Consider the following 14,015-nt stretch of genomic DNA (forward strand, 5'->3'; position numbering starts at 1 on the left):
ACCGCCTCGTAGAGCGTGTCGCGCGAGACTTTGCTGCTGCGGGCGAGAGAGACAGGGAGCGCTCAGGCCTTCGACTCACGCGCGGGTGGCTCGGAAGCCCCCGGGGCTGGAGGCTGCAGGCTGCGGATGGGCGGACGGTCCGCTGGGCGCTCCGCTCCGGACACCGCGTCGAGCGCCAAGGGCCCGGAGCCAGGCCCCAGCCCCTGGGAGACAAGGAGCTTTCTGGGGACCGGACCTGGCGGAAAGGCCAGCAGGTCGGCCCTCCGCCAGAAATCCCCCGCGGCGAAGCTGGCGCAGGGGCCCTCCGTTCGGCCTGCGGAGCTCCTATCCCTGGCGGCGCACGCTGGAGGAGCAGATGTACGCGGATAGCACCTTCAGCACCACTTACCTCATGGCTCCTCGCGTTGCAGTAACCGGAAAAGAGACTAGGATCGCTTGCGCATGCGTTCAAATAGTTTTCCAGCTCTCGCGAGAAGTGCCTTGTACCCTTGGCCTACCTCCAGGGTGATCGGGTGGCTCAGCTTCGAGGAGCGCCGCCGCCTGAGACCACTGGAGGGCGCTGCTGCCCGTTGTACCCTAGGCCTCCGCGAAGACCCACGGAGTTGCAGGCAGTCCTGGCGCCCCGCGGCACCCTGGGAATATCCCCATCGATGCCCGCTGCGGCTGAGCCCGGGGTTCAGAAGTCACACATGTTGGGTACAGCACTGTGATGTTTGCTAACAACGTGCAATTCCACCGCGTTTGTCCCCCAAACCTCCTCTGCCCACTCCCTGCCTTCTGCACCAGCTTGTTCCCAAAAGCAGGCTTTTTCCTAGGTCTGACCTCCCTCAAGAAGCTTCTTGCTCTAACGTGGACTCATACGTAGTAAGGGAAGTGTCAAGGAAGCTCTGTCCCAGGCCTCTCACTGCCTACAGTGGGGAAGAGGTGGGAAGGTTCATAGTGGGCTTTCACCTGGTGGTTACTTCAATGACATCTACCTATTCAGTGCATACTATGAACAAGGCATCTAGCTAGGTGCTTTAGGAAGACAAGGATATAAAACAGGCCCACGGCATGCACACCCACAAAGCATCTTTTCTGCCCTCCCTCTGCCCAGTGGGTTTCATCCTCGTCACAGCCCACAGGAGTCTCAGGAGCCCTTGAGATCCCTCCTCAAACATTACCTGCCCAAAACCCTTTACCAATTTGACCGAGCCACTCCCAACTTTAAGCTCTCCATTCTTTTTTTTTTTTAAGTTGGAGTCTCACTCCGTCACCCAGACTGTAGTCCCGGCCACCACAGCCTTGAACTGCTGGGCTCCGGCGATCCTTCCGCCTCAGCCTTCCAAGTAGCTGGAACTACATGCGCGCACTACCACGCCCGGCTAATTTTCTTATTTATTATAGAGATGAGGTCTCACCAAGTTGCCCAGGCGGGTCTTGAACCCACAGCCTCAGACAATCCACTCACCTTGGCCTCCCAAAGCACGGGATTACAGGTTAAGCCCTCCATTCTTACCTACCCTCTGCCCAGTGGCTCCCATAGGGCTAGATGGCTGGTATCACACCTTACCTGGCCCCCAGACCAGAGTGTGTGCATGAATGAACTTCAGAACTTATACTCCACACCCTTCCCCTCACCAGGAAAAAGTTCCTTCTCACTGGTGGAGGGGGTGGGGATAGGTTAACAAATGTCCAGTTAGTGGGAAGGCAGGCACTGGTTCTAAGACATTATTGAACTTCCTGCTTTTTATTAAATGCCACTGATAAATTATTAAAGTCAGAGACAGAAACACAGAAGGTCGTAACATACACCTGAGCACAGGTGGCTTCACTGAGCACATGGGTACCCCAGATCAGGGTGACTCTGGGTCTGCCCGGCCCTACTGAGGCCTGTCAGAAAGTTCCTGTCCCTGCAGCCTGAGAACTGATGAGAAGTGAGCCCAGGGCCAGTAGTCTTGCAAATACAGCTCATCCAACTCCCCTAACCCAAAAGCCTCCCTGCTGGCTGGGAAGCCAAGATGGCCTCCCTGCAACCTAGAGCAGGAAGGTAGCTGGTCCCTTAGGCAAGGGCTCCTCAGGGCAAGAAGGAGAAGGCAGAAATGTCCTTCAGGCAGCTGGCGATGGAACTCCAGGAAGGTGGTCCCTTGGTGGATCGTCAGGGGCCCAAATGTCTCAAGGCAGCTTGCAGGGACTTCCTCAGGAAGGTGGTATTGGGCTCTAGGGCCACAGCCAGGTCCAGCCTCTGGGTCTCAGTGATCTGGGAAGAAGGAAGAATCATGTCAGGACTCCAGTAGCTGACCCCTCCCCTCTCCCCGTTACCCCATGAGTTCTGTTTAGGAAACAAAGAGGATGCCAGGACACAAGGATGATGGAAAGAGGGGGAGGGGAGACGCCAGAGCAATCTCATCTCATTGCTTCACCGTGGCTAACCAACCACGGACTCAGGTGGACTTGAGTATCTGAAGTCAAATACTAGCTGCTCACTTAACACCAGTTGACAATTACTGGGTGTCTGCTCTCTGGGAGCACTTTATATGGTTACTTCAGACATATACATGCAATACTTTATATAATCCTCACAGCCCTCCCACAAGGAAACTGAGGTTCAGAGACACCCACTGTGGAACCACCTTCCTTTTGGGCCACACCTCCTCTTTTCTGACCCGTTGCTACAACCTCCTGACAGATCTCAGGCCCTGGGTCTTCCCTCTCCAATCCCCACTTCTAACCGAAGCCAGATGCCTCTTCATAGTGAAATGTGACCAAGCCATTCCCAGGTGGGAGGCCCTTGGAGACCCCTGGGTCTTGCACTGGAAGTTCTTCTTCTAGGGCAAGAAGGAGGACCTCAAGAGGACCTCAAGAGGAGCTCCCTGAAACTGTGCACTGGATGCACGTCCATATTTTCATTTTTCTGGGAGGGTCTGCAGCTTTCATCAAACCATCAAATGACCCCCAAGATAAAAGTAAAAAGCCCATAGCCAAGAACACCTCGCCTTCAAGATAAAAGTTCAAAATACAGCTTCTCACCATGACCTATAGACCCTCCATCAAATGCTACGAGTGCCGGCAATGGAACCTTGGACAAGTTACTTTAATCTCTATGAGTCTCAATTTCCACATCTACAAAATGAAGCTAATGGCCAGGCGTGGTGGCTCAACCTATAATTCCAGCACTTTGGGAGGCTGAGATGAGAGGATTGCCTGAGCCCACGGGTTCGAGACCAGCCTGGGCAACTTGGCAAGACCTCGTCTCTACAATAAATCAAAAAATTAGCAGGATGTAGTGGCGCACACCTGTAATTCCAGCCATTTGGAAGGCTGAGGTGGAAGGATCTCTGGAATCCAGCAGGTCAAGGCTGCAGTGGCCATGAGTGTGCCACTGCACTGCAGCCTGGGTGACAGAGTGAGACTCCAACTCAAAAAACCCAAAAAAAACCCAAAATGGAGCTAATGACACTTGGGATGAACCAGCAAGGTCACATATGTGAAGGGCTTAGATTGTGCCTGAGACACAGCAGGGCTGTGGAGGTAAAGCTCTTGGTATTTCAGCACTCTAACTGCATCCCCTTCCCCATCCATTCTCTTATTTGCAGGCCCAGCTCTTGATCACCACTCACTCTAAGTGTCAGGAAGGGCCGGGTGCAGTGGCTCACGCCTGTAATCCCAACACTTGGGAGGTGGAGGTGAGAGGAATGCCTGAGCCCAGAAGTTTGAGACCAGCCTGGGAACAGGACAAGACCTTGTCTACAAGTACAATAAATCAAAAAATTAGCCAGGCTCGGTGGCTCAGCCTGTAATCCTGCGCCTTTGGGAGGCTGAGGTGAGTGGATTGCCTGCGCCCGCGGGTTTGAGACTCACCTGGGCAACTTGGCGAGACCTCATCTCTACAATAAATCAAAAATTAGCCAGGCGTAGTTCCAGCTACTTGAAAGGCTGAGGTAGAAGGATCACCTGAGCCCAGTAGGCTATGATGGCTGTGAGTGTGCCACTGCACCCCAGCCTGGGCAACAATGAGACTCTGACTCAAAAAAAAAAATTGTAAGAGTCAGGAAGGCCAGGTGCGGTGGCTCATGCCTGTAATCCCAGCAACTTGGGAGTTGGAGGCAAGAGGATTGTCTGAGCCCAGGGTCAAGACTAGCTTGAGCAACTTGGTGTGACCTCCTCTCTACAATAAAAAAATCAAAAAATTAGCTGGGCCTGGGGGTGCACACCTGTAGTACTAGTTACTTGGAAGGCTGAGGAGGAAGGATCATTTGAGACCAACAGGTCGAGGCTGCTGTGGCCATGAGTGTGCCTGTGTGCTCCAGTCTGGGTAACACAGTAGACACCGGCTCAAAAAAAAAAAAAAAAAGTCAGGAAGCCTGTCCCAATTCCCAAACACAAGCAAGGCTTAGTTGCTCCTCTTGTTCTGCCACCAAATGCCCTCTGCCCATCTCTCACCTGGCTCCTACCAGATGTTACTTGAGTCCTGGCCTCAGGCAATCTTCCCACTTTAGCTTCCCAAAGTGTTGGGATTACAGGCATGAGCCACTGTGCCTGGTCCAGATGTTAATTCTAATATCTGTTATCTATCATCTTTCCTCTCTCACTAGCCCAGAGTTGGGGGACAGGGTCAACTCAAGGGCAAAGACTCATAATGGTCACTGTTGATTTCCCAGTGCCCTACACAGCATCTGACCCAAAGAGGTATGGTCTGGATGAATAAACTCCTAAGCAGTCCCAATCCCCATCCTGGGCTTGAACTTGTGGTTTCTTTAGCTAGCTCTCAGGTCTTACCCCTGGCAAAAATATCTGAAAGGCTGGGCTTGGTGGTTCAGCCTGTAATCCCAGCACTTTGGGAGGCCGAGGCGAGTGGACTGCCTGGGCCTGCGGGTTCACGATCCGCCCGGGCAACTTGGCAAGACCTCGTCTCTACAATAAATAAAAAATTAGCCGGGCGTGGTAGCGCGCGCCTGTAGTTCCGGCTACTTGGAAGGCTGAGGCGGAAGGATCGCCGGAGCCCAGCAGGTCGAGGCTGCGGTGGCCGGGAGCGGCCACTGCATTCCAGTCTGGGTGACAGAGTGAGACGCCAACTCAAAAAAATATATATATATCCGAATACCCTCATGGCAGGCCCAGAGCAGCCCTGCCAGCAGGACCAGCCCCTGTGGCCCTATCAACACTCACATTAGCCTGGTACTTGGTCATCACCATCAGCATGAGCTTGGCACAGGCCATGGAAGTGGGAGCTGCCAGCCCCTCTTTACAGAGCCTCTCCATCAAGACACTGAATGTCTCGGGGGCCATCTCCACCTGCAGAGACAGAGCGGTGTCACAAGAAAGGCCTGTACTCTTCACTCAGCCAGCCCTGGACTCAATTCCCAACTCCACCCCTTCCTAGCTGGGTGACACTGGGCAGATCGCTGAACTGAGCTAAGACTGTGTCCACATCTGTAAAATTGGGGCTCGTAATATCTAACTCTGAGGACTGTGAAAGGATTCAGTGAGATAATGCACATAAAGCCTGACACAAAATGGAGGACCAAGAGGCAGCCAGCATTCCCTACTCATCTCAGTGGTTTAAAGACATAAAGGAGTGAGAGGTCTCAAAGGACACTGCCAGTATAATAACCTGGCACTTCACAATAATAATTTAAGAAACACTATATATCCAGCACCATTCCGAGCACTGTATGCCAATCATCTCACTGAAACATCACCTCAGTCTTATGTAGAGGTGCTGCCATAACTCCTCTTTTTCTGTTTTGTTTTTTTTTTTTGAGTTGGAGTCTCACTCTTTCACCCAGACTGGAGTGCAGTGGCCACTCCCGACCACCGCAGCCTCGACCTAGTGGGCTCCAGCGATCCTTCCACTTCAGCCTTCCGAGTAGCCGGAATTACAGGCGTGTGCTACCATGCCCGGCTGATTTTTTTTAATTGTAGAGATGAGGTCTCGCCAAGTTGCCAGGTGGGTCTCGAACCCGCGGGCTCAGGCAATCCACTCACCTCAGCCTCCCAAAGGCACGGGATTACAGGCTGAGCCACCAAGCCCGGCTAACTCCCCTTTTTTAAGTGAGGAAACTAAGGCGTAACGAAGTTAGGTCAACTATCCTAGACATTAACAAATGAGGCAGAATTTTAGGTACTAATATGAAAACATCACCGAGATATAGTGTTAAGTAAAAAAAAAAGCAAGGTTAGGAGAGCACTGAGCTTAGTGTGTAAAAATCTACATAAAAAGAATGTGAAAGTAGATTCCAACGTGTTTCCATATATACTCAGCACCTCTGGGAGGCTCTCCTAAAGCTAGTCCCACTGGTCGCCTGGGAAGGGGAATCTGGATGGCTGGGGGAGGAATAAGGGGAATATTCTTCACTACATGCTTTTGAGCTTTAAAAATCGTGAACATATTAATCTATTCCCTATTCAGAAATGAAATTTAATTTACACACACATCGAAAATTCCCACCCCAAGGCCCCACAGCCAGTGCGGGGGGTGGAGCGAGAATGACCATGCAGCCAGCTCCCTGCTCCTGGCCTTGCAAGCCGTAGGGCTCTCCCACCAACACAGGGCAGCCATCCTGCTTGACCCTCCATTGCCGAAGGACTCAGAAACCCAGGAAACCCAGGCCTACCACAGCACGACAGTACTCTCCAGCAACTCTCCCTAAGGCAGCCTGCTCACCTGCTGCTCCAGGAATGACTGCAACACCAAGAAGATTTCCTCCTTCCAGGGCAGTTCCAAGATCTGTCTACAAAGCAGAGGCCCAGATGAGGAAGCTGGCCTCCCGTCCTAGCCTGGGTATCTCCTGCTCTAATCCCACAGCAGGGCAAAGCCTGGGACAGCCAAGACCCTCACCCTATGGATGAGCAGGCAGGGCGCTCCTGAGGCTGGTGGCAGCCCCAGGAGCCACTGCTGCAGGGCCCATTCAAGGAAGGGCCAAGAATGCCACAACCCCAAGATCCCCAGGAGCTGACAACGGAGGATGTGGTAGTGAGATATGCCAAGGGCCCCTAAAAATGACTGGCAGTAGAGGTGTATCCTGAGCACAAAAGGCAAAGGAGGCTCAGACGAGAGGAAGATGGAAAGATAGAACACACAGGAGCTTTCTAGAGGTGAACCTTCACCACCTGTGTGACAGCCATGCCAACTGCGCTTTCTGTCCCACTGCACAGCACTCACTTGTTTGAAAATGCAGCATGTACAGAAAGACTTGGGTTTGATCTCAGGCTTTATCATTTGCTGGCTGTGTGACCTGTGTCAAGTCCCTTAACCTCTCTGAGTAGTTTTCCCATCTCTAAGGCAGTGGCAGCATCTGCCTCACAGGACTGCATGAAGACCAAATTGAGAACCTAATCCATGGGGAAAGTGCTCAACAAACAGTGACTGATATTATGTTTGAGGCTATTGCCTTCTCATATCATACCCAGCATTTCATATTTCTGTCTGTGTCCAGAGAGGCCTTACTCATTGTTTTATGAGTATCTTGACTGCCTAATTTCTCATTGTTTTATGAGTATCTTGACTGCCCAATTTCTTTTTTTTTGAGCTGGAGTCTTACTCCATCACCCTGATTGGAGTGCAGTAGCATGCTCCCAGTCACCGCAGCCTCAACCTCCTGGGCTCTGGTGATCAGCCTTCCAAGTAGCCGGAACTACAGGTGCGTGCTACCATGCCCAGCTAATTTTTGATTTATTGTAGAGATGAGGTCCCGCCAAGTTGCCTGGGCAGGTCTCAAACCCGCGGGCTCAGGCAATCCACTTACCTCGGCCTCCCAAAGCACTGGGATTACAGGCTGAGGCACCAAGCCCGGCCATTGACTGCCCAATTTCAATAGTTAAATTTAATACCAACTTAATACCAAGTTTTGAGCACTATCTAATAGATGCCAAATATTGTGTTGGATCGGTTATATGCATTATCACACAGAATATCCAGAAAAGTACTACAAAGTGAATATCATCCCCATTTTTCTGTTTTATTGTTTTGAGTCAGGGTCTCACTCTGTTGCCCAGGCTACAGTGTAGTGGCACAATCACAGCTTATGGCAGTCTTGACCTCCAGGGCGCAGTCTTGACCTCCAGGGATCAGCCTCCCAAGTAACTGGGACTACAGACGCACACCACCATGCTCAGCTGATTTTTTTGGAGACAAGGTCTTGCTGTGTTGCCCAAGCTGGTCTTGAACTCCTGGGCTCAGGCAGTACCCTTGCCTCAGTCTCCCAAAGTGCTGGGATTATAGGCATGAACCACTGCATTCAGCCTATCATTCCCATTTTTCATATGAGGAAACTGAGGCTCAGAAAAATGGAGTCATTTGTTTGAGTTCACACATTTAAAAAAAGGCAAGGTTGAGATTTGAAACCATGTCTGTCTGACTCCAGCGCCAGGGCTCTTAACCACTGTGCCATGTTCCAACCATGCCGCAAAGTACTCAAGAGCAGGGACCACCAGCCTCTTCTCTGTATTCCCCAAGGCACCAGGCATGGAGCCAGCTGCCACACCCCACAGAGACAGAACTGTAGAAGACTGCAAGCTAGGCTGGGGAACTGTAGAAGATGGCAACCTGCAAGGCCCATGGGCAGGAAGGCACAAGCCAGGAGCAGGCAACAGGAAGAGGAGGCACTGGCGACGTCACGGCCTGTCTTTGAGGCACAGGTCTTGTGCCAGTTGGCCCCAACCCCAGAGTGCCAGCAGCAAGCCTGGCTTGTAGGCAGAGATGGGAATGGGGACAGGAGGCCTGCACACTCACCCTAGCATCAGGACCTGTGCGTCTGGCTCCAGGGCCTCATCCCTCACGAGGGAGCACAGTAACTCTGTTTGAGCCGGACCTGGGTGGGAACAGCAGAGGGGAAAAGTCCAGGAGAAATGGCAGGAGAAGATAAGACTGGGGGGAACAGAATGCCCAGCCTATTACAGGGGCATCATCAGAGGAGCAACAAGCATCTCCACCCAATGAATACCCAGCTCCTGCCAGGGCCACCCCAGGGTGAAAGGTGCTGGGAATAGAGAGGGCAGAGCTTCAGGGCCTGGGGCTGGTTCCAGAGTTACCTGGGCCAGCGGCCTGGAGCACGGGGCCAAGGAGGGCTCTGCAGACAGGGTAGGTGTACTTGGCACAGAAGGACGTCAGGGCGGTTGTAAGCAGGCGGGAGGCCGAGGAAGTCAGGGAGAGGATCTACGCCAACAGGAGGAAAAAGTTCATTCATTTCTTTTTCCAATAAATGTTTTTCCGGCACATATTTCAGATAGTGACACATTACAAGGGAAAAAAAACCCCACAATTTATTTCATTTAGAACTCATCTATTAGAAAAGATACATAGTTCCCCTCTCTGGCTCCCAAGTCCCTGAGAGCCCCTTGATCAGCTTCTGGAAGGGTCTAGTGCCCAAGGAGGAGGAGCTAGATGCCAGGTGGGTAGACAATCTGGGCGTCCAGGCCCTGCCAGTTTAGTGGGCATCCTTTCCTTGCCCCAGGGTAGCCACCGGCCAGATGCCTGCAAGACTGGGACCGCCCCTCCCAAACACCACCCTCTGAAGACTCAGAGCTCCTCCCCATTGTCCCTGGCACTCCAAGTACTTCCCAGTGCACCTACCCGTTCAAGAAAGAGACTCTTGGTCAGCACAGTAGCATTGCTGAGGCTGAGATCCGGCGACAGAGCCAGCAGCCAGGTGCAGAGCTGCAGGAGACCTGCGTCCGAGAGCTGGGAGAGCTGCAGCTGGGTACACAGCAGGGCCATCTGGTGATAGGGCGGGCAGGGGGAGGGACGACCCAGGGACACTCAGTCTGCCTCTGCTAAGCTGTCTCAAGCCAACTGGACAGCAGAAGGAGCAGGCCAGACACCCCAGGACAAGGCAAGGCTGGGAGAGCTGCCCCAGGGGAGGAGCCGAGGGCTAGAGGAAACCACTCAGGGTGGCCCCTACCCCTGAGAGACAGAAAATAGCAAAACCCCCTCCCAGATTCCCCACGAGGTAGCGAAACATAAACTTACAAAGAAAAAGGCGGGAGAGAGGAGGCACCCTCAGGGTCAGGCAGTCTAGGTGGGCTCACCTGGCTAGGGCTGCATTCATGGAGAAGCTGCAGCTCGACTGGGGGCACCTCCTCCAACCCCTTCAATCCCTGGAGAGACAAATCCCATGTCAGGGTTGGCAGAGCCCTCAGGTTCAAGTCGCTGAGGCCATCCCTTCAGCTGGCAGAAAGGAGAGGCTGAGATCCTGGAGGGTGCTACTGGAGTAGAGGAACTTGCCTGCAATTAGGTGGTATGTCTATACTTGGGTTGAGAAACGCTCCCGCAGACTGTCCTCAGACCCTTCCTCCACCCCACTTCCCCCAACCAGCCTGTGCCTCACTGCATGGGGGCTTCTCTAGGCATGGCTGGGGTCTGGGCAGAAGGCAGAAGAGGGGCTATGGGGAGCAGGGTGGGGCCAGTCACCTCCCCGAAGGTCTTCAGCAGCTGCTGCAGCCTGGGAACCCAGTCCTGTAGAAGAGAGCCCAGTCACTGCCATGCGCCTGTCCCTGCAGCATGCCCCAGCCCAGTCTCTCCTGAGAAGGCCACCGGTCAGTGGGAGCTAGCGGCAGCGATGATTCAAGAGAGCCAAGAACATGAAGCTCTTGAAAACTGCCAAAGAATCCAAGCTAGACGAGGCCCATGAGAGATCCAGCTGTCTTGAATCGTCTTCTCTGCATCCAATCCAAATAGGGACGCAGGAGGAGTGTGACCTGGGTGGCCAACGCCTCCTCTAGCTCCTAAAAGTAAAAATTAAAAACCCAAGCAGGGGCAGACCCAGGCCTTAGCCTGGAAGGGAGGCTGGATGCCAGCAGTCTCCCACCCCACAGGATGAGGTGGCAGCGGTAGCTCAGGGCCTCTCTGCTTGCCTGGCACCCTCTAAGCCACATTACAGACATTAGGACAACTGATCCTGCCTCCAATAACTCGCTCCCCTGCCCCCACCTGAAGAGTCTACAGAGTGAGGATACATTTCCTTAACCCACCAGCCCCTTCTTCCATGGAACTACAGAGTCATTCCAATTGGGAAACAGTGTTCCAACCTGTCCTTGCTATGGGTAAACCGCCACTGCTGGAGGATCACTCTAAACTAGCCTCCCCTGCTGGGCACTGTGGCGTGTGCCTGTAATCCCAGCACTTTGGGAGGCCAAGACAAGAGGACTGCCTGAGCCCAAGAATTTGAGACCACACTGGGCAACATGGAGAGAACTCGTCTCTACAATAAATAAATAAAAAATCAGTCAGGTGTGGTAGTACATGCCTGTAGTTCCAGCTACTTGGAAGGCTGAGGGGGAAGGATCACCTGAGCCCAGCAGGCTGAGGCTGCGGTAGACGTGATTGTCCCACTGCACTCCAGCCTGGGCGACAGAGCGAGACTCTGACTCTAAAATTAAAATTAAAATAAATAAGCCAGCCTCCCCCCCACAGTACCTGGACAGCTTTGGGCAACTCCACACTCTCAGCTAGACCCTTAGCATTCTCCAGACCTGAACCAGCCTTGCTGGTCTCGGCTCTCACGACAGGCTGGTTCTTAGCAGGAGATACACCTCCTCCACTTTCTAGAGATTCCAGTGTCTTGGGTTGAGGTCTCTCCTCAGGATCTTCTTCTACCTCGTCTCTCCTGTCTGAACACCGGAACCTTTTGGGGGCCCTCTCCCTCACAGGAGTGGCGGGCTCTTCCTCTGGCTCCTTTTTGCGTTTCCCAGGCTGCAGGGTATCCCCATCCTCCTCTTCTTCAGGGTTTGGAGCCTGGGATGATTTCAACCTCCTGCCCCCCTGGCCCAGCCTCCGACACAGGCCTTGGAGTTGTCTCTGGCACCCTTTGGACAGCAGGGAAGCTCCCTCGATGGAGGCCTCAACCCCCACATCCCTTCGCAGCAATTCCCCCAGGGCATGGAGCCAGGCATCAGGGGCAGAGGCTAGGTCCTGCTGGACAATCTGCAGCACAGAGAGGAGTCCGCTTTCGGGCAGCGATGGCCGAACAGCCATCAGCAGGGACATCAGGTTCCTCTGGCATAACCGGGGCAATTGCAGCAGCAGGGGTTTCCTGGGTAGCAGAGAGAGAGCAAGTAGTTAGAGCAGCTGGCTGAGGGGGGCACAGAGCTGACTGGGCAGAGCTGGGGGCTGGGTGGCAGTAGGCACATGGGGGCTGGCAGGCGATACCTGCAAAAATCAGTGTGCATGGAGAGGGGAACAGATGAGAGCCATCCAACAAGTGTTCACTGAGCATCTAGTATATGCCAGGCCCTATACTGTGACTCCTTGGGCATCTCCTATTTCAGCTCAAAAATTCATGTTGGAGGCTGGGCGTGGTGGGTCACACCTGTAATCCCAGCATTCTGGGAGACCAAGGCGGGAGGACTGCTTGAGTCCAGGAGTTCCAGACCAGCCTGGACAACATAGCAAGACCTCATCTCTACAAGAACAAAACAAAATAACTTCTCGTTGGAACCTATTCTGTAATAGATCCGTGCTTATTTACACAAGAAAAAAGTTATTTCCCAAATTTTAGGTAAACTAATCCTCTCCAGGATGCTGTGCAATGCCTAGTCTGTGGCCCTATAGCCACCCTCAAAAGTCTCCTGAAACTCTCAGGGTTACTCATCTGTGAACTCTCACGTTCCTTTCGCCAAGTCCGAGTTCCTGAAAGGCAGAGGCAGTGTCTCCTTCCTCTTTGTCCTAGTATTCAGCACAGTGCCCGCTCAGAGCAAGGGCTTGGTGCACATTTATGGGATGAACGAACTCTCTGAGAGTAAGTGTGCAGAGATTAGCAAGGGCTGCTGCAGAGAAGGCGCCACAGAGGTGAGACTTGAAACGGAAGGAATCGGGTAATACCATTTCATGACGCCACTTTACAGATTCCAGACAGTATCCACAGAGGCAAAGGGGAAGGCAGAAGGGGCTGAGGGTCTTTTCGCTTGGAGTCTCAGGCATAAGAGGAGAATGAACACTCCCTCCAGCAAGTACACGGCATTCTCTGACTTAACACCATTCCCCAGTGCTCTGAAGGCCCACAACAGTGGTCTGAAATTCTACCGAGGCACAAGTCCAGATACTGCACGATCTGAGAGCTGGTGTGCCAAGTAAGTCAAGGCGGTGTCTAGTTCACCCCATAGGATTTGACCTGTCATGCCTCTGCTCCTCACTATGCATGATTTGCAGGGCTGTGTCATCACACAAAGAAGCACTTCGAATGTGTGGAAGGAAAAAGTCACTTCTTTGTGGACTATAGATACTATGTGAGAGAGAAAACCTAGTCAGAGTTTTTTTTTTTTTTTTTAATGGTTAATATGTGGTGGGAGGATATTTGAGGATAGAAAGGTAGGGAAGACCCTACTCCAGCCTTCCAAGTAGCTGGAACTACAGGCCCGTGCCATCGTGCCTGGCTAATTTTTTTGATTCATTGTAGAGACGAGGTCTCGCCAAGTTGGCCAGTCTGGGCTCCAACCCCTGGACTCAAACAGTTCTCTTGCCTCCACCTCCCAAAGTGCTGGGATTACAGGCATGAGCTACCGTGCCCAGCTTCGGCCTATTTCTTTAGAGATGGACGTATAAGTCCCCCTTGCCGTGGCTCACGCCTATAATCCCAGCACTTTGGGAGGCCGAGGAGAGAGGACTGCCTGAGCCCACAGGTTCGAGGCCAGCCTGGACAACTTGGCAAGCCCTCATTTCTACAATAAATCAAAAAAATTCACTGGGTGTGGTGGCGCGTGCCTGTGGCTCCAGCTACCTGGAAGGCTGAGGCGGAAGGATCACCTGAACTCAGCAGGTCGAGGCTGCGGAGGCCGTGCGCTTGCCACTGCACTGCCGCCTAGGCGACAGGGTGAGACTCCAACGCCAAAAAACAGAGAGAGAGAGAGAGAGATGGAAGTATGCGATCAAAACGTACATGACTCCACCAGTAAGCGCTGTGCTCATTTACGCCCACAGGAAGGCGTGTGTCTCCCGTCCGGAAGCCCCGAGGCCCCGAGCTGCACAGCACAGGGCAGGTGCTCAGTGAAGAGCCCCCCTGCTCAGAGGGGGCGTGGCAGGGGCCCCTCTCCGAGCCCCG

At 53.2% G+C, this 14,015-nt stretch overlaps 2 protein-coding genes across 2 annotated transcripts in view; both read right to left on the reverse strand.

The window, feature by feature from the left end:
- Positions 1-418, reverse strand: part of RPL10A (ribosomal protein L10a) — a 2,070-nt gene extending 1,652 nt beyond the window's left edge. Inside the window, exon 1 of the mRNA XM_021712897.1 lies at positions 389-418. Coding sequence (XP_021568572.1) covers positions 389-393 — 5 coding nt within the window. The 5' untranslated portion in view covers positions 394-418. The remainder of the gene's footprint in view (positions 1-388) is intronic.
- A 1,278-nt stretch (positions 419-1,696) lies between these two features.
- The window catches only part of FANCE (Fanconi anemia complementation group E), a 21,826-nt gene continuing 9,507 nt past the window's right edge, over positions 1,697-14,015 (reverse strand). Inside the window, exons 5-13 of the mRNA XM_021712893.1 lie at positions 11,396-12,011; positions 10,391-10,435; positions 10,009-10,077; positions 9,554-9,697; positions 9,013-9,136; positions 8,714-8,792; positions 6,647-6,713; positions 5,149-5,274; positions 1,697-2,239 (exon numbers count right to left, since the gene is read on the reverse strand). Of these exons, the coding sequence (XP_021568568.1) occupies positions 2,138-2,239; positions 5,149-5,274; positions 6,647-6,713; positions 8,714-8,792; positions 9,013-9,136; positions 9,554-9,697; positions 10,009-10,077; positions 10,391-10,435; positions 11,396-12,011 (1,372 nt within the window). The 3' untranslated portion in view covers positions 1,697-2,137. The remainder of the gene's footprint in view (positions 2,240-5,148; positions 5,275-6,646; positions 6,714-8,713; positions 8,793-9,012; positions 9,137-9,553; positions 9,698-10,008; positions 10,078-10,390; positions 10,436-11,395; positions 12,012-14,015) is intronic.

The sequence above is a fragment of the Carlito syrichta genome, unplaced genomic scaffold (genome assembly GCF_000164805.1).
Source record: "Carlito syrichta isolate Samal-C Ts95f unplaced genomic scaffold, Tarsius_syrichta-2.0.1 Scaffold303696, whole genome shotgun sequence".
In the NCBI taxonomy this organism is placed as follows: domain Eukaryota; kingdom Metazoa; phylum Chordata; class Mammalia; order Primates; family Tarsiidae; genus Carlito; species Carlito syrichta.